Below are 20,675 nucleotides of genomic sequence, written 5' to 3'. Positions count from 1 at the left end.
AATCTTTTTGCATTTTTTTACTATTATTTATAAATGTTTTTATTACCTGCACCTCGATCACACTGGATAAATCCACGTACGCCAGCGCCAAGTCTTTTGTTACACTTCACAAATAAAACTATGATGTTTGTTTTTAGCGGATTTAACACTTTTATGGTATCTGTTACATATTTATCATAGTTTTTTTTGAACATATAGCTGTTCAGAAGATCATTATTGTATTTATTCACTTTTTCGTAGTTTCTTCGATAATGTTTCTTTATATGTAATTAATCTCTGTTAGTATGCTTAAAAGAAGCTTAATATAAGTCTAGCTTAAGATTACGATTTAGTTGGAAATCCTAATAAAATTATTTTATCACCATAATAGTGAAGTGAAAGCGAACGTCGAAAAAAACCGATATGTAAATGTTCGGGTATCGATAATTACCGGTCCCTTAAAAGGCGGGCGATTCCGGCTACAATCGGTTAGTGATTGCTTTTTAAATTGCTGCCTCGCCGGCCAGCCCGATGACCGAATGCCGACTACCGGACGGTTTTTTATTTATTACCGAGTGGCGGATTTATGTCGATAGTTTATCGAATCACGTGCCACTCTATTAAATTTGAAACGAGATGCAATCAACACTAGGTACGTCACAATACTTATGAATGACGTCACTAGTTTACAATTTACATGCGTTGTAAGTTGCAACTTGCTTGCAACTTTGCGGTCAAGCGTACAGAGATGGGGCGGGGATGAATTTATGGAGACTGCGTGTAAAAAATAGGCCTCAGCTACAAGTTATTAGAACACCTGGTGTTAGTTATTCAACATTCAGCAACGTTAAATAGTATGCAGATAAAAAACGTGTGACTAATGATATTTTAATGAAACGTATTAATCAATCGGGCGAGCGAGCGCTGTTGCGATAGTAAAAACAAAAGACAAACAATGCCGCCTCGGCCCGCACAATTACTATTGCTAAACGATCAAACGTTATTACGGTACATCTACTCCACTAACGCAGTATTAATGAATTATTTTAATAACCATTCGTATTTTTCATTTAATACATGCAATTAATTTCAGTCAATTAAGTTTATCGACTAAATATCGATACGCGCTCGTGCCCATCACTAAAATTTAATATCTTTTGCAAATAAAATCGATTAAACCAATTCTGCACGCTGAATAAAATAATTATTGTTAAATAGAGAAACTAGTAGTTTGATTAACGTTTTAACTGCGTAACGGGAAGTAAGTTATAAGTCGGCATTACGATTTAGATCTACTAACTGAAGCGATTTTTTTAATTAACAATCCGATGGAGTAATTAATGTAATGAGAATTATTAAGAAATATTGAGGTTTGATTTTGATTGTATTTTGTTTATATCACGAATATCGATTGGAAATCGAGTAGTAATCGATGTATCGGTATCGTATAGTTTGGTTTACGATCGCGCGCGTCGCGTGCTCGGCGCAGACTGCCGGAGGGCGGGCGTTCCGCCCTCGGGGTAACCATGTGCTCGCGGCCTTACCATTGATATTCGATTTATGTTACCCTTTTTATTAATTAATGATTACTTCTTGTCTTATGATTTGTCGAGTGAGATATTTCTTCATCATTTTTTTTTGTAAAATGCTATAAGATGATTTACCTGAGTAAGTATTTAGTTTTTTCTTCAAAGTATCATCAAAACACATTGCTAAATTTTTATTAAAGTAGTTAACATTTAGATCTTGAAAATACAAATAAAAACCTACATACATCAGTCATCATCTTCTAAGCCTCCTAACAAATATTTCACAACTTCAAAAGTGCAAACTCGATCGCACATCACTCGTTGCTAAAACTCGTTGTAGCGTGTCGCCCCACCCTAACGTCGCTAATTAGTAGGCAGTTGCAAGCGCGCGATTGGCGATCACTCGAGTGTACACCGTGCCTTACTTATGTACTCACTTTGTTAAAACCAACAAAGTATTCAAAGTAACGCTACCCGTTGCTATGGAAACGTAGTTGTTATTGGGACGACAATGATTTTTTTTCGGAAATTCACAAAATGTGACCGAGCGATCTCTCATTTAAAAAAAAAAGTAATGACTTCTATCAATTAACCACAGACGCCTTGTTTTTAACAATTTACACTTTTAAAAGCCGATATTCAAAATCGAACAATTAGTAAGGTAGATCGAGATAGTATCAGAAAAAACGACAAAATGACCAAAGACAAATCTGTGTCTTAGGAGAGAGGCCTTGTTTTTTTTTACGCCAGGCAAAGGTAAACATTAGTAAGTACCACCTCACACATCACACTGTAAGTGGAAAGGTCATCTAACAGATATCTCTAATTTACCGTACACTGAAGAGTTTTTGACGCCTTTTTGCGATTGTTAAATACTATGAGGTAAGTTTTTTTTAATTTTTTTTAAGTTTCTTATATTTTCAAATGATTATTTGTATTCAAAATATTAGATATTAATTTATATTATTTTTATTGTAATATTGTGAGCAATCAGTATTTTTTCCATTTCCGAATTGCTTTTCTTTTCAGATTTTTACTGGCAACCTCCACCGTACAACCCCTTGATATGGCGAATGGATTCCAAAGTCATTTTAGTTAATATCCGTTGTAGTACCGCCCCGTCTCCTTGTAACCCTAGGCTATTTACATGCGTAACTTAATAACAATATCGAACCGAAGTTTGTTCAGAGCAAATAGGTATTACTTGCTCAATGTATACGTCCTACTACTACTCGTTGTTCCTCTTTCGCGCAAAAGCCACTGAACGGACAGTTTATAACCAGGATTATATAAATATTACTGTATAATTTTTATCCTGATTTATGTTGCCGTGGGATCATCCCGGGCAACAGCTACTATTACATATGCTACAATATTGAAATTCAGTGAAGTCAAAGTTGCCTACTTCTTCTGGCACAGACTTAATAGTGTCTTAGAAGAAAAGTGTCTCTGAAAAACTGAAGTACTGTGGAAAGAGTGAGTCTGCTGAAGAGCTTTGCTTTTGTTAATATAAAAAAAAAATGTTCATAACTAGTCCAGTCAGGCAGGCTGGTTAGAAGCCCATTTATTATTTTACTATTACGTAATGTCACCGACGTATTTCAAAAGGACTGACATGAATTTCGAGCAATAAAATAGCTAATCAAGTGACGAAAGTTATTAACTTGCCATTTGATTGTATTTTTAGTATTTTCCACTAGTATTAAGTTGAAATAAATTTATTTTTTTGTGTTGAACTTGCATGGCATGCGGGATCAGTATCGGAACCGGCCAGTTGCGAAGCCATCATCATATTTTACAGTTCGTTAGCACATAATTTATTACAGAAAAGCTCTTTCACATAATAAAAGTAATTTTATTTAATAAAAATGTGTACCATGTACTCGATCGCATGAACACAAATGGCCAATTACTTTGCAACACAATGAGACTGGTGAACGAATAGAGAAATAATAAAATTGCATTGTGTTAAAAGTAGTTTTTTGAATAAAGAACGTATGCGATTGGCTGTATCGCCTCGGGCAAGATGGCGGGGTGCCGAGTGTTGCCAACCTCTCGGCCGGAAATATGAATTCTATTTGTCTAATGACCTTCCAAATACGAATTTATTTCGATTTTTGTCGATGTTGTGTAAAATGTCTCAAACGAGCTTTTAAACATTTCGAAACGAATTCAGTCAGCGTGTTTTTGCTGTTCATTAATTAAGATAATTTTGGACTCGGATTAGTTTCACTTCACCTATTCCGCGTACTGACTTACAAGGAAAGTAGAGTATAATCATTTCGAAAGTATTTGTAAATCGTAAACTTGTTACACTAAATTCGGAGGAAATACCAAGGTATTGCAGGCGTTTATATTCTCAGAACTAGTTGCGGTTGTTGTTAACTTTTTTGATGAGTTCTAGATTACTGAACAATTTTAGCATGATTAACGCCCGTCAAGCTAGAAACAAAATTTTAATGAAAAACGATCTAATTGTTAACATGACCGGATTTCAGTGCTTTTATTTTTTGCTCTTTCGATTATACAACAACACATTCAGGCTGTGTATTTTTTTTATAACACAGAATTATAATAATATCTCTTTGATTATAACAAAAAAAGCCTGACCCGAAAAAGTTTTAAAAATTATGTAATTAAAATACACGGTAAAAGGTCACGATCAAAATAGCGCGGTAAATCAACTCGCGACGCGAAATAAAGCGCGTTCCTTACAAAATATTTTTCGGTTCACAAAAAAGGTCTTAATTACGAAATTTCGAAAAAGGAACGCAATAAAGAAAGTAAAAAGGCGCGCGGCGGAGCACTGGCAACCGTTATGTTCTTGGAAGTGCGTGATTGATTCTGCGCGCCCGCCCATTGTGGTCAGCTGATAGCTGCGTGGGCAAAGCCTGCCGGAATGCGGCTTAGGCATTAGGAACACTGTTAAATTAACACTAGCTCGTAGACTGTAGATGAGGAATATTGTTCACGATCTGCCGATACAACCTAATGTTTACTCAATTGAAAATCGAACAATGGAACGCCTCTTGTGTGCTGAGAAGCCGTTGTATGGATAAAAGTAGCGAGTATGTTTTCGATTACGTTTCTATTTATTATTTTCTTACAGTTGATAGTAAATGTCTAATTATGGACTGTTTGATTTCATTTAGCCTTAATGTACGTAAGTTTTACGACTTTTGCGTAAGTAAAAATTGTAGAGCCATTTTTTTTCTCTTATCGTGAATAAATTGAGTTATATACTTGATATTCGTATCGTATTACACATGGTGTTTCTAGAAAATATACCATATCACATTGCAAAAATATCTAATCACCATCTACGATCTCATTGTGAACCATATTATATTCAAATCGAATCCTAAAAACCGCGAGTGTCCCAATCAAAGGTGTCCATAACAAACTTACATACGCAGCCTGCAAAATGATTAATAGCCTTTATCGCAACAGCAATAAAGATGAAATTGTTTGTGACATCCAGTTTCCTGATTGTTATCTATCTTGGTCTGTGTATTGAGTAATGTTGACAAGCGGGCTGATTTGGGAGCAACTTTCTATAAGTATGAACAAGTATGACATGTATGTTTGTATGTATGTGTATGAATACGTAACGGCTGTCGAAATTCGTATGAGGCGACAACTACTGTTAGTTGGGAGTGTTGGGGGCTGCAGAAAGCAATGGAATCCTATTCATCGAATTCTCAGGTTAATTAAATAACCACATTATTAATAAACACAGAATTATTCCGCTAATAAATTCCGAAAAACGGATTGACAAGGTAAGTTCTCTCCTCAAAAAATTGTAAAGCAAAATACCTATCTACCTAAACTGAAAGCAAGCTTTTCGGTTGTTGACAAGACCAGCCAAAAGACCAATCAATACCCCTGTCTCTTAATTTTAGTTTAACTAAACCTTAAAGCATACACATTATCAATCATCGATAAAAACCACTCCAAATTAAAAAAAAATCTTTCCACAAAAATTACACAATAACCTTTATTCACAAACAAGTTAAATCAATAACAAGGCTTTACAAAACTTCTAATTACGTCACCTGCCAATTAACTGATAAAACTGGGTGTGACAGTGTGACAAATACATCATCAGACAATGCTTCGATTAGATTTACAGCTCTCGATTTATATGTAGAGAAAACTGTCGCGGGTTATGCAACGGAATGCTTCATGCAAGTGCTATTCACAATTAATTTTAATGAGGTCTATCTTATCGGGGCTACTTCACACATTTGTTATATTTTTACGTTTATAGAGTCGGATTAGAAAGATTTGTTTCATTTTAATTTGACAAGTTAATATTTAAAAGTAACTACCTTTTGCCCGTGACTCTGCTTGTATAGAGCTCTATCACGTTAAAATGTTTTTAGAGTTCAAGTTTTTCCCAGTTAAATTTCACTAAGATTGGACTTGCAGCAAAAGCGTCAAAATAGTAATATTATTTTAATAAAAAATGTAAGACGACCTAAAATAAACTAGTGATATTTACATTAATACATATTCGAATATCGGCGTATAATTTTAAGTTCATGAAAACAAAAAGAAACAATAAAAGATCTAAGTAATTAAAATGTTACCTATGCATAACTTTCTAAGAAATAAGCAGTTAATCTCTACCTCCTTAAATAAGCAATTTATTTTTTCACAAATGCATGGTTAAGTACAAATGACTCACAAATCACCTGTCGCTGTGTGCTGTGTCATCGAAACGGTGAAGAAAGCGTAATGTTTCTGTACCATATTTTCCTTATAGTAACATAATGAACTGTGACAGAAACTTCGTGTGCCCGTCTGTCACACAGTTACGGCTAAACCGCTGAGCTAATAGTGATTAAATTGCCAGACCTCGAGTAATGACGTAGGATAAATTTCGGTTATCGGATAACCGAAATTTATGCGAGAGAAACTGGGCGTCAATGCGTGTAAAATAGAAGCATTTGAGTTTTAAGAGAGGAGATTACATTCTTAAAATATTGCCAATAATATATTTTTACAGGTTTTGATAGCCATTTAAAGACACTTAATTAATTAAATAAATTAACATCAAAACATAATCGTTAATAACATAAACTGATTCATAATTTCAATTTGCAATTAAATAAAACTATTTAAATTTCTTAAAGATATGTGTTGGCTTACTTGGAGGATAATTATAATCCTCATCGGTGATTAAAAAATAATGACAATAATTGTATCACAAATTGTTACCATGGTTACGCGTGAATTTCAATTACGGAATGCGCAATACTTTTTATGAAATTTACCATTTTATGTAAATTATTTACTTAGTTGTCCCAAAAGATCTTTTAATTTCCAGGATTCCAAACGGACTTAGATTACCCGAAGAAAATAAATAAAATTATGTGTATACCCAACTGTTTTAGTTATTAACAGTATTTAGTACATTTTTAGTATATAGTCGAGTATAGCCTAATCATAAATTCATTTATAACAAGTCCAAACATTCAGATTGAATCACACCATCTGGTATTAGAATTTATATTCTTATACGACGTACCGTTTCAAATGATTGCTCCAAATTATAAGTAAATAAAAACTTACGATTACTACGTAACGGTATCTTGCTAATTAACTAATTTATCTTTTTATTGCCAAATTTTGCAAGACTTTTTTTTCTAGTAAACAGGAAATTGTTTTTTTTATTAATTATACTCGATTTTAGAAAATATCGAAACTTGATCGGTTAGTGATGTGAAACGTTCAGTTTGACAGTTCTGATGGACTGTTATTGAACTAGATTTAATTATAATAATTCTTGTAAATGGCTGGCGTAACCTTTTTTAAAATCTTAATTTGAAATAATAATAGTCTGTCAATTTGGTTATTTTAGAATTTATATTTCTGGTTAAGTTAATAATTTTAATTAATAACTTATACTGGATAATTTTGAAAAAAAAAATTACGTTTCCTCTCTTACTTAATTTAAAGATGAAAAAAAAGTAGAGACGCCTATGTCCAACAGTGGGCCAGGAAAGATAGAAAAATAAATCAAAACACTCCTTAACCTCTAAAGGTGTCGAAACGTCGGGAACTAAAATCTAAAAACTATTCTTACCGTATAAAAGTAGTTTTATTTCAATGTCTAACATTCGCGTAAACCTAAGAAACCACTACTCCTTAACCTTTACTAATTTTGGTTGATATTCAATTAGGGATTAGGATCAAAAACTATTAAAACAAATTTTTTCTCGTTGCCCATACCAAAATTAACTATTAACACTAAAACTATCAAGTTAAATGATTACAAAATATCAACATTCCTAATTTTTATGTCGAAATAAAGATTATTACCGCGACAATTTATTACCATTACATACCTACGCAATTTATGTAAAACACATAATTTAATAGCAGTTTCTACTAGATACATAGTAATTAGATTATTTAATGCTTAAGCGGCATTTTAGTGGACCACAATTAAAATGTTGCATTGTGTAATACGGGTAAAGTAGAATTAATTACTGGGTTGTTATTTGTCAACGAATTTTTAATTACATTTGATACGGTTTACATAAAAAATATTACGACTGGACGGATAGCCGAGTCGTTGAGGTCACGACGCCAAACCCACTGTGCGCGTCGTGTCGCGGCTTCGATTTTCGTGTAGGACAAGTATCTGCGTTATCCACGAAAGCTTGTTCTGAGTCTGGGTGTTTTTGTGCACGTGATTAGTATGTTTGTGGAACCCTCCGCGACACAAGGATTAATTTCCTAGGAGCGTTTTTTTATAAACTAAATTTTTGACCACACTACAAGTGTAGAATTATTTTTTATTCGCTCTTATCACTTGCCTACTGTATACAGGACTATTTGATCCTGTTTAATACAGATTATCTAGTCTTGGTTTAACTGTGGCTAGTAACACTTAGAAACTAAAAAGACAATAGTAAAACTATTGAATGCAAATGATACAAAATGATCTTAAGGTCACAAGTTCATTTACTTTCCAAACCGTGTTGATATTGGCTAGAAACAAGATTAATGGTTATGACAGAGTATTTCAATTGAATATTACATGGAGAACGAAGTTAAGCTTACTGTGAAAGCTTACTAAAGTTAGTTAAGAGTTAGTAGTTAGTTAGAGCTTATGAAAACAGATTTACTTGAATATTTTAAGTTCCGAAACGTGTGTAAGGACTTTTCAAGCTTTTAATTTTCGTGTTCTTATGGCATAAAACCGCGCTCCTATATACCTAACAGCTTTCGAAAGCCCTGACTTTTGCTGTCCTTTACAACAATTTGTGCCAGTGTCTTTTCTTGTAGTGACAGGGTAAATTGTATTGTTCCTTTTTATCTGCGGAAGACAGTTGTTTTGTTAAAATTATAAATACTTAACTCTTGAAAACGTATAGACAGATTTGATAACTATTTATTTCATTTGTTTTTAGCTCAGCTCTTAATCATTAATCGTCTTTCAACACGACAAAATAATTCAATTAATATTGTTCTTAGGTATGTGGGCGAAATATCAGACGACCATTGCGCGACAGTTGCGCAATAGTTAAGCAACTGTCTCTTGTTATTAACACTTGTATGTTAAGAATGTGTGTAGGAATATGTAAGAAATAATTTGTATATTGGACTCTGTAGCCGCCACCGTTAGAGATTACACAGTGTAGGTTGAAAACAGAAGGCACAGTTTTCAAAAGTTTTAAATTTTCGTTGAATACCGCGATCAAACTATGTAGGTAGATTTGAATGTTATCATAAATTTAAAAAGTTTATTTTTGTTATAGAATTTTGAACTTTACGCTGCTCTATGGAATTGCATGAAAAAATAGATACTTTTTATAAAACAGAGACCTTTTAAGCAAGTTGAATAATGGTTAACTTAAAACACCAACGTTTCATACTTTAATGGTGTCTAATATTCATGCAACTTTTTTCTTTAACAGCTGTCAAGTTACGTACAGATAGTTTTCATTTCTTTTTACAATTTAACCCAACCTTGAGCAACATTAAGACCAACCTAAAAAAAACCTTTAACACGCTTAACTGGGGCTAATGTATTTGTTATCGCTTATCACGTATTTATCAAAAATAATAAATAAAACTCGACCGCTAACTATCTCTGGCCGGGGAAGATCACAATCGTTTGACAGACAGTTGTACATGTTTGACAGCACTCGTCTTGATATAAGAAAGTTTGTGTTAAAACCTTATTAGACATTCGGTACGTAGTGTAGGGCAAAATGAAATAATGTTAGTAGGTTTTAAAACGCCTGTTCAGGAAGAAATACCATCCTTTTTAATTCAATAACGCGACGTTTAATATACTCTAATACGTATATTGTATTAAAAAGTATGGCTTACCAATATATTAAAGTTTAATTGCAAAAAGCAAATACTAGGTAAACATTATTTGATTAAGTAATTTCCATGAAAATCCAAAGGAGTTGAAAAGTTTACCTAATTATATTTAAGTATTATTTCAGTATAACCTATGTCAACAGATTACCAAATTTTTAACAAAAAGAAAAATGATTAAAAAAGTTCTCGTAATGAGGAGTAGAACTTCTGCCACATACCTTGTCCATCGACAAATTTATCAGACGTATAAAAACACAATAGATGTATATTCCGATGGTATGTTATTGTTGCTCCATCGGCCGCTAAGTAACTAAGTACGTTACTCATAACTTAGGTAAGAGTTCAATGTTCTAACGAAAAATATTTCTAAATTGTTAATTAACACTTGAAACCGCCATGATAGTCATATATTTAAAATACGAATCAATATGAAGTACTTACGGCCTGTCAACTTAAAAAAGCGCGCGCGTTCCATATTTAATCTTTATAATATGGCGATAGTTTAATTTTTTTTTAATACGCAGTTTGCTTTGGATTCTTCGTCTGCCTCCACGGACTATAATTTAGAGTTTTGTTAGTATTTATTACAAAGCAGTGTTATATATTATTAGAACACCACAAAAAAGGCTAAGTATCCAATTAAGTTTACAGTACACATAATTTAAATCGCATAAACAAGATTTGCGGTTTATTTGTTGGCAACAAGCATTACCAAGCAATAGTTACTTTGATCCTAAATCTAATATCTATTTCTAGGAAGACTGACTCTCCGTTTTCTATTAACCGTCTTTGTGTCAAATGTTTGAGCCAATATTGGATAATGTTGGTGTACGCATTTGCTGTTACATTAATACATGAATACAATTACATGGGACCGAATTTGTGCTTCAATTACTGTATGCTTTTAACATTATTCTCGACTATTTTGTCAATGGAATGACTAATTTCGAATAATATTTTTTTAACTATTATTTAATTTTATGCAAAAGCAGTGTCTTGTCATTGAAACTTAAAGTAGATTACGTTTTTTAAACTGTCTATTGAAAAAAGGAAAAAAAAAACATTGCACGTAATATTTTTTTTTTCTGTTCAGGTCTACAAAAAACGAATATTAAAAATATGTAAGTAGTAGAGGTGTGTTGAAATGACAAGCTAGAGGTGAGCGCGTGGGTGTCATAGAGCGGCCCCGGCCAGTGTTGCCAGACCTCTGCTAAAACTGACCATTTGTAATACTGGCTGGTGTGTGAAGAATCATTTGTTATAGGTTGCTTGTATTACTTGTAAACTGGCGGTAAATAAATTCCTTAGATAATGGATTCATCTATTACTAAATAAATGTGAATTTTACTTAATTATTGTGATTTTTATTTGGTCATGTAAAACAACTGTTTTTCTATTTATGATTATGTAGCATTAGTGCGTTAAATAACATTCTAATTTCGTTCAGAAAATGAGGCTTCTTAAATTGTAGTTCTCAGCTACTGGAATCAATTCTTGAGTCTACCTTTTTTATCTATAACCTTATCATTTGAACCTGGCAATCAATCTAGACACTTCTAAAAACTAACATTTTAATCAGAGAGATATAAATACTCTTTGGTCTTCAGTTTAAGACGGACTACAATCAAGGGCGGATCCAGCTTTTGCACCAGGGGGGGGTCACATAGTCGTGGTCAAGTCGAAAACTTACAATTTAATTTTGATAACAATAGATACAAGTAAAAAGCAATTTCAAAATTTAATGCCATAGCTCCCTCTATTAAAATCGTCGATGAAATTTCTCTCCGCCTCCTTGGGTCTCCAATCTATGATGATTCATTCCAAAATTTTGTTAACGAAAAAATCCAAAATTTCAAAAATATTTCAAATAGACTACTCCAAATTAATATGCATTCGGCCATTACACTGATTCGTTTTTGCTGTTTCGGTCCTAAATTGACTTACTACCTCCGTGCGTCTCCCCTATGGAAGTACCCTAATCTGTTAGACCAAATGGACGAAATTATTAAACACACTCTTTGTATGATTTTAAACATATCCATGGATGACCGGGCTTGGTCCCAAGCCACGCTCCCCATTCGGATGGGAGGGCTCGGTATCCGCAAAATTTCAAGTACTAGTTTACCAGCGTACCTATCCTCGGTCCACGGCACTGATAAATTAACCAGGAAAATTCTAGCTCCAATACTGGTTGATTTTGAAGTGCCGTGCTTCTCCGAGGCTGTGGATGCCTGGAGACTCGCCTGCCCATGTGCAAATTTACCTGGTTGCCCATCATCTCAAAAGCTGTGGGACGAGCCGCTTTGCAGAGTAGTTCAGGACCATCTGATTTCTACTTCTGCCACTCCTGCGGAGCGGGCGCGCCTCCTGGCTGTGAGTGAGTGGGAGTCAGGTCTTTGGCTTTACGCACTACCGTCGTCGAATATAGGCACCTTGTTCGACGACACAACTTTCCGTCTCGCTGCTGCCTTAAGACTAGGTGCTTCATCTTGTTCTCCGCATCGCTGCCACTGTGGTGAAGTAGTCAACAGCCTCGGACACCACGGTCTATCATGCAGCCGTAGTGCAGGTCGCATGGCTCGTCTCGCGAATATTAATGACATTATCCGTCGAGCTCTTGTTGCCGTCGGCGTACCTGCTGTATTAGAACCTAATGGTTTGGTACGCGATGATGGCAAGAGACCGGACGGAATGTCTTTGTTCCCTTGGAAGATGGGTAGGCCTTTAGTGTGGGACGCCACTTGTGTCGATACTCTTGCGCCATCTCACCTTCCCGGTTCTTCGAGCTGCGCTGGCTCTGCTGCCGCGGCTGCTGAAAACCTCAACCGGCGCAAATATGGTAATCTAGTTGGTAGTTACTTCTTTGAGCCGTTTGGGGTTGAAACTTTTGGGCCGTGGGGGCCGAGTGCCAAAACGCTTTTTAAAGACCTAGCAAAGCGTCTCGTTGACACTTCTCGTGACCCAAACGCTGGCTTTTACCTCGCTCAGAGGATTAGCATTGCCATTCAACGTGGCAATGCTGCCAGCCTTTTGGGCACACTCCCAGCCGGCAGCGACGCCGATGAATTTTTTGATGCTTTAATTTAATATTTTTTTTTTAACTTGTAAATATTTAACTCCGTAAAATTGTAAATAAATCTCTCACTGTGTCCAGTGTCAAAAAAAAAAAAAGTAAAAAGTAGGCATTTTATTAATGTACGGAATTACTGTACTTAAAAATATTCATTCGTTATTGTACACTTGGAAATCTTAACACCTAATAACTTATACATATACACGTACATATTGCCATATTCTCTTGAAGACATCCAGGGAAGCACTATCACACACGGAGTGAGGCAGCCTATTAATATTCCATAACCGTGGTGGATGATTTGTCATAACAGCTAGAGGTATGTCGAGGGGTATGACGCAAAACTCCGCAAAAGTGAAGAGGTGGTACGACAAGGGTTTTCAACAAACAAAATACGAACAGACAAAATACATATATTTAAATAGCAAAATCAATTTTTCTTTGACGTCTTCTCCCGAAACGCGTTATTACGTCATTTACGTCAATGGGTACGTTTTTCGTACATTGTCGACTTTCTTCGGGTACATTCAACTTCGGTATCATACGGTTAACTCCCCATGCGGTGAGTTTTCATCTCGAACACGCTAGTAGTCGAGAAGCGCGCGCAAGTGTGACGCGGTAAAATTCAAATTCGTTCATTCTCGAAATAATATTATATCAAATTAATTAAAAAAATCATTATGTTCCATTAGTGGTCCACCTAAGTCCTGGAACCAGCTCAGGGGGGGGGTCATGACCCCCATGACCCCCCCCCTGGATCCGCCGTTGACTACAATAATATAAGCCAATCAGAGAGCCAGCAAAAAGTGTATCGATATAAGATAATGACATCATTAATGGGTGTGCATGTGTGATCGTATCTGATCTACACATATATTATAGATGAAACAAACATATTTGATGCAGAACTTATAAGGACTAACAGTTTTAAAAGCGGAGTTGGGTAGAGCTTTGGTAGAGCAGCGGCAAGGAACCGAGGAGTTTTTAATCGGCAAGAGATTGACATTATGGCTATCAGAAAGTCCTGTCCTTTGCACGACTATTTGTTTCATCATGGATTAATACAAAAATGGGGTGTATTAAGATGTAGAGGAAGTTTGTTCAGTTTTGATTGAATGAAATCAAACAAGAATAGATCATAAGTTATGGATTTAAGATAGAAGATTATAGATAGTTCTTGCGATGAGCTAGAAAGAATTGCGAATAGGCAGGTGGGTGGAAGGGTATGAATGGACATTTGAAAGGGAGCCATAACCAAGAAAGTGAGCGTATAAAACGTGGGCAAAAATAGACGCTTCTGGCCAAAAATGCGCCACTGTTTGAAAGCTTGAAGACAAAACTGATCTTCGCCTTTTACCAAAGTATCATACCCATTAGTAGTTATGCTAATAGCAACGGCAATAACACTTTGACAATTCCATTGTTATGTTAGTGGGCGTCTACAAGTTGACGTGACACGAAGTCTAGACGGCCGGTCAGACTTAGTCTAGATGTACTTGTAGCCTTTTTTTTATCTGTGATAGATGGGTTATGAATCTTAATCTCTTGGTTATCTTCAATATACATACTTTCAATATGTATATTTTTACTAGGAAGCTATGAAAAAATCTTTTTTCTAATTTGTATGATTCCAGTCAAATGACGTAACTTTGTCCACAAAATAGGTTACATTAGTTATCGTCTAGTTTATGCCTAGCTTATTTTTTTTTTATTTCTTGCTTCTTTATGACGAGGTCAAAACCGTGGAGAGCGGAATAAAAAGAGAGGCCTCTGCTCAGCTGTGAGATGAGGCATTTTTAAGCATTTTGATAGAGGTAAGTAAAATGGAGTTTCTTGCCGGTTCTTCTCCATAAGAGTGACCCTTTTGAACCGCGCAACTACAGCCATCACCTTAACGTTTTGGAAATGCCTGGAGAACGGCCTACTTGAAATAAAAAAAAATGATTTTGATTTTGAATGCTTGCTAAATTATAATTACAGTTGATTGAAAATCTTTTATTTCAACCATGGAATTTAGTACCCTATAATAAAATAGGACCTTTTGCTAACTAATTTCTTGGGAGCACCCAGTAACTAACAAGGGTCACATGCCGTCTTTAACTAATCAAAACCACAAAGGTTACTACTAGTTTCCCTTTTTACGTCCGTTTGTTTATCACCAGGCAGTATCACATAAATAGCGACGACGATACGAAATAAAATCCATAAAATAATAATCTTATAGGTCACACAAACACACACACTTTTTTACATTTTTTTTTATGATTTATCACTCTTATCCAGTATCCATAACTTGAATTGTTTTGAAAAGTATTTTCTACTGTTTAGTTCGAATTATTTATAAAAGCGTGTTATTTACACTATGACCAGTACGTATTTAACAATGACCAACGTCTTAAAAATTATCATCGACAATATTCCAATTCTTCTTTATATTCAAGCCAAGTCTCTTTGCATTCTGGTTTCCGAAAGGCAAAAACCGTGCCGCGTGCGACTTGACACATTTACTTATGACCAGAGACCAGAGAGGTTAATAAACCCTGCTACCATAAACAATATATCAAGTCTGACATCTTTCAAAATGGATGTTAATTTGAGTGTATTAGTTTATCTTGCTCATTGTGATCGTACTTAGATATTTTGATTGGATGTTCAGGAATTTCTTGTTAAATTGTATAGATTAAATAGTTAATAGCTTTCGATAATTGTTGTTTCTTTCTTAAGATGGTGGATGTACTTTGCTTCCAGTTTTTTGACTATTCGGGTATAATTTGCCCTGTAGTACGGGACTGCACGGATAGCTGTATGGTTTAGGTCACCATGCCAAACCACTGAGCGCGTCGTGTCGCGGGTTCGATCCTCGCGAAGGACAAGCATTTATGTGTTCCTCGAATGCTTGTCCAGAGTCGACATGTCTTAGTGCATATGACTTGAATGTTTATGAAACATTTCGTGACACAGTGATTACATACCGTACATTCCGTTGGATTCGTATTTTTCTATTAATAACAATATTTGTCAGTATTTAAGAACTACTTGTATAAATGTAAATCACAAGACTGGATTCTGGACTATTAACATCAGGTGTTTATTCAAAACGGGCTTATTTAAATAATTGTTCCAGCTTTTCTAGTCAAGATAATCTGGTATTATTACCTAGCATTTTCCTAAACAGGATCAAATTAAGTAAACAAGTCGGGCATCATAACAACAAAACACATCTAATCCACGGTAAAAAGTTCAGAAAGAGCTTCTTAAAAACGTGACAAGGATAACTCAAAATCTACCACAAACTATCGCTCATCAGAACGTTAGCCTAAGGAACTTTAAAGGGCTATCAAGTGGCCTATAATTGTAGTCTATAATCGGCTATAATGTGCACTTGGCTAATACCAAGGAAGCTTATACTCAGGTTGGATGGCGCTAGCGACCTAGTTACACGGCACCTTTGACATGGTCAAGTGTTGCCGGCATTACGGAGTGATCTCTAGACGAAACTTCATGGTGCTAAAATTAAACGAAATAGAGTAAGCTCCAATATTAGTAAAACTTAGTTTTTACCCGTAAAATGTAACGATGAAACGACATTATTGAGCTTTTACTAGTAAGCGTTGGTAAATCTTTGGATACCAATAAGTTTGAGTCATGTTACGTTTCGAAAATAAATGTCATTCCAAGAGTTAACATTGTAGGCCTTTAATCTGGACCTAATGAAATGATTAAAGAAATTCTTTTAGCTTTAGAAAGCAACAATACAAGTGACTTACATAATGCAATTTGTTAACCTGAATCATACCGTTCAACGGTTTACGAGCGTCAGTAAGTCTAGTCAGCCGTTAACTCACAAACATTTTCTAATATTCTTAATTTTCCCCAATGCTAAACGTCTGGACTAGTCTTGAAATACAGAATCATGTCATACTGCCTGTATTTCTACTCTTGACACGTGTAACAAAAGGTCGCGGTGACCGGACCGGCACGTGTCGAACAAGTGCACTGGTACACTGGTACTGTTATAATACGTATACGACGGCCGTAAACACGAGTGGAGAAAACAAATTAACGAAAGATATATTGGAGTTGGGTCCAATGTTGGTAGTGCTGATGTGAAGGCATGTAGTTGGTAGCCAATGTTGGTGTGTGTTGGGATGTTGGTGTGCTTTTATGGTTATTGTTTTTAATGGTAATGCGACTTATTTTCCACGAGACAAATGTTGTCTCCAGTACACGTTGAATTTGTCTCCAATTGAAAGAAGTTTGCTTAGGTACATTCAAATTAATGTTTGCAAAGCGTGAGTCGCTTGGATAATTCAGTCCTCGTAATTTGGAAACTTTAAAGACCGATATGGATTAGGGATAAATAGCTTTTCTTTTGATTTAAAGCTCAATTAAGTTATGGAAACATCTATGATTATGTATTTCGTTGAATGTGATAATAATTAATCTTATATCTATATAAATGAAAAGACGGCATAGTAAAAAACGACATCGATGAATATTAATTTAGTCACAAACGAGGTTATATTAAAAACTGTAAGTGTCTCAGTTAGATGTTATGTAACAACATTTTCAATAACTTATTAAAACCGGTTATGACACTAAATATGAACTTTTCCGCCACGATTTGGCCGTGGGGCAACGGGATTACGATTATTTCCACATTGTGATCTATTCTCGGTATTTAGTCCGTGTATTGTCCAAATTTGTGGACTATTGTCTGCATTAGACGAGCATTGTAGATATTTTTATCGGTATATCATTACCTCATATCTGATTGTAAGAAATATAATGGTTTTATGTAAACGAGAAAGCGAGAAGTCAGTGTTTTTTTAATATTCGTTTTACATTCTTTTTCTTTATTTTTTTTTTGAAATGGCAACATTATCTTGCTAGTTTCTTATGTAACTCATTTTGTATCCAGTTAAAATCGGCAATACGAGTTAATAATAGAACTAGTAGAGAATAACTTTAATTACGAAATGAGTGTTTCTCGCTAATTATATTATTACCACTTAAAATGTTGTGATGGCTAGTTCATCAGAAGTGCAGTCCTTATAAGACCTCTAGTCAAAAGTGACTAGAGGTGAAAAAAACGTGGGAAAATAACTTAGATTCCCAATAAGGGAATCAAAAATCGCCAAATCCCTAAATTCTTATGCCCAGTTGGGACATAAATAGGCTGTCAAACTAAAATAAAAACATCATAAAGTATCATCGACAAAGATATAAAAATGAGAAAACTTACTAAAAAATACTTAGCTATTTTAACTAAAAACATGAGTAAGTAAAGGTTTCAATAGACTGTCCAATCAAGACGCTGTCAATTGTACAGACTTGAAGTTCAGACAAGAACTCGAAGACCGCTTTGAAGTTCGAAGTTTCTCTCAGCTGTATGGCAATGCCTCATACATAGTCGACGCATGCGTGACAATGGGCTAGGTTAAGAAACCTGCATCTATTGTAATTATTGTCGCAATAATCGATGAAATAGGATATCTTGAACTTTATCTCTGTCCATATTGTTATAGTACTTATAGTAATGTATTGGTATGCGTATCTGCTGGAATAATTAGGTATGAGTCAATTGATATGGGTGTAGACTTAAAATTCAAAGTGAAAAGTTTAACTTGTTACTAATTGAATGCGTGGTAAGACAGTATTTAATTTAGCAATTAATATGAATATATATTTTGACTGTACGGATAACCGAGTAGTATCCATTTGTCGTGACTACACCGGCTAATGTGGTCACCACTATGATGACCACAGCTCGCGACGTGACGCGCGTTCGATCCCTACGTAGGACAAGCATTTGTGTGACGACAAATTGTTCTAAGTCAAAATCAATTTATACAGTTTATGTGATTTGAACGTTTGTTAAAAAACGGCGAAATACGAATCAAATTCTATTAAAAAGGACGCAGTAAAAGAAAATGGGAAAACTTACTTCACTGCCGTGTTCATAATCCCCGTTGATGCTGTAGTCCCCATCGTTGTTATTCAGTATCTTATCCTCACCCATCGGTATACCATTACCATTCTTCAACGCATATTCGTTGCCCTCCGTCCCCACTTCGTCCAAATCCTCCACATGACCATTCGTCTTGTAATCCAACTCACTGCAGTCTCTCATCTCCAGACGGACTTTACTCGATTCCTTATCGATTATCATGTTCGATTGCACGATCTTATCGATATCGTAGTTGTCGAACTTCGATTTCCTTTTCAAATTCTGTGGGGATTCCAATTTATCGATATTGTTGTTGTTCCCGTACTTTAGTGTGTCGGTGTCTCCGTCCGATTTTTTATCGAGATCGTAATCGATTTGTGTTTTCTTCCTCTTGATGATGTTTTCGTTGAAGATGTCGTCGGCCATGTCGGGCAGGTTGATGCCGTTCATCTTAGTCATGTTGGCGAGTGTGCCGCTCCTCTAATTGGTCACATTGTGCGCGGCCGCGGGTTATCGCCGACCATTGTCGGTTTAACGTGGCGTAAATCATCGACAGATCATTATCTAGCCGAGATGACCGCTATTAGTGGCCAGTTACAACAGACCTCTAATTTCAGTACAGTGAGTATACACAAATCGATTTGTACAAGATCTATATAAGCTGGTTTTATTGTATTGTTACCGCCTCACGTTGGGCAACTATCGTGAACTTTTACACGATTATTGTACCGCCATTACATTTCGTATGAGAATTCTATTTTCTTAGATCGATGATTTTCTTTCGTCCTGCTCTTCGGTGGAGTTGTATCTCTGTCTTACATCAAATAATGTTATTGTTTACTTGCCCCGTTATTATAGATGGTATAGTAAATTGCGGACCAATATGTGATTACGTCCGGATTGGTATATTCGATTCTCTTGCAGTTAATAACTTTATCAATCAACGCAAAAAAAGTTTTACGCAAAAAAGTTTCACACTGTCCACTGAATTGAAAAAAGAAAACTTAACTTAAACTCTACAAAGGTTAACACTAAAACTCAAACTATAAAATTTAAAACAAAAAAAGGAAAAAAAAAACAAAGAACTGTCAAGGAATTTAAAATAGTTGGATTCTAAAATTTAAATGAGTTAGGTTGGCGCGTGCAGCCCACGTGAGCGGTCGTTCGCGCCCGCGGCAGTCACATGGAGTGCGCGCGCGGCTGAGGAACCGCGGGCTCTGCCACAGAACAAGCTACGCTAAATATGCAGATAAAACTAATAAATTAACAATAAATATGATGAATTGTTGAAGGCGTTGCAGAATAATTGGGTTTCAGTTGCTGGCTTTAAATTAAGTGGTATTTCTGGTTATTATGTTGAACTACCCACTCATTAAGAATGGGCTGTCGTTGGAAGAGTTTTTTGGCTGAGTAGTCGCTATACCTAACGATACGGTTTGAAATTTTTTTTGAACCACGCTTGTTATAAAAAACTATTAACCAATCCTTTGGTAAGTATTTTCCATTTTCAGAAAATTGACGTCAATTTTATAATCTCATATTTGTCCATCTCCAAAAATCATCTGAAACCTTTTCATATACTGTATAAAAGCCTCCTTCTCTTTCTTAACCGCGAATCACTATCATTGCTCCTCACACATCCATGTCAGTGTGTCGTGTGTACACGACTGCGCGTGTGTGCGTGCGTGAAATGAAATTCGTTTACACTCGTGCGCATATTAATGACAAGTAGAGCTTTCGGAGTTTGAAAATGGAAGCTCTATTAAGTTTGATGGGATAGTTTGGTTAATGACGATGG

General features: G+C 35.4%; 1 protein-coding gene across 1 annotated transcript; it reads right to left on the bottom strand.

The window, feature by feature from the left end:
* Nucleotides 1-18,517: 18,517 nt before the first annotated feature.
* Nucleotides 18,518-19,919, bottom strand: LOC113493873. Its single transcript, XM_026871905.1, has one exon. The coding sequence runs from the start codon at nucleotides 19,334-19,336 to the stop codon at nucleotides 18,827-18,829; it is 510 nt and encodes a 169-aa protein (XP_026727706.1). The 5' UTR covers nucleotides 19,337-19,919; the 3' UTR covers nucleotides 18,518-18,826.
* Nucleotides 19,920-20,675: the final 756 nt, after the last annotated feature.

Source organism: Trichoplusia ni, chromosome 5 (assembly GCF_003590095.1).
Source record: "Trichoplusia ni isolate ovarian cell line Hi5 chromosome 5, tn1, whole genome shotgun sequence".
Classification (NCBI taxonomy): domain Eukaryota; kingdom Metazoa; phylum Arthropoda; class Insecta; order Lepidoptera; family Noctuidae; genus Trichoplusia; species Trichoplusia ni.
Note: the sequence above shows the minus strand (reverse complement) of the source record. Positions and strands in the feature narration are given on the sequence as shown.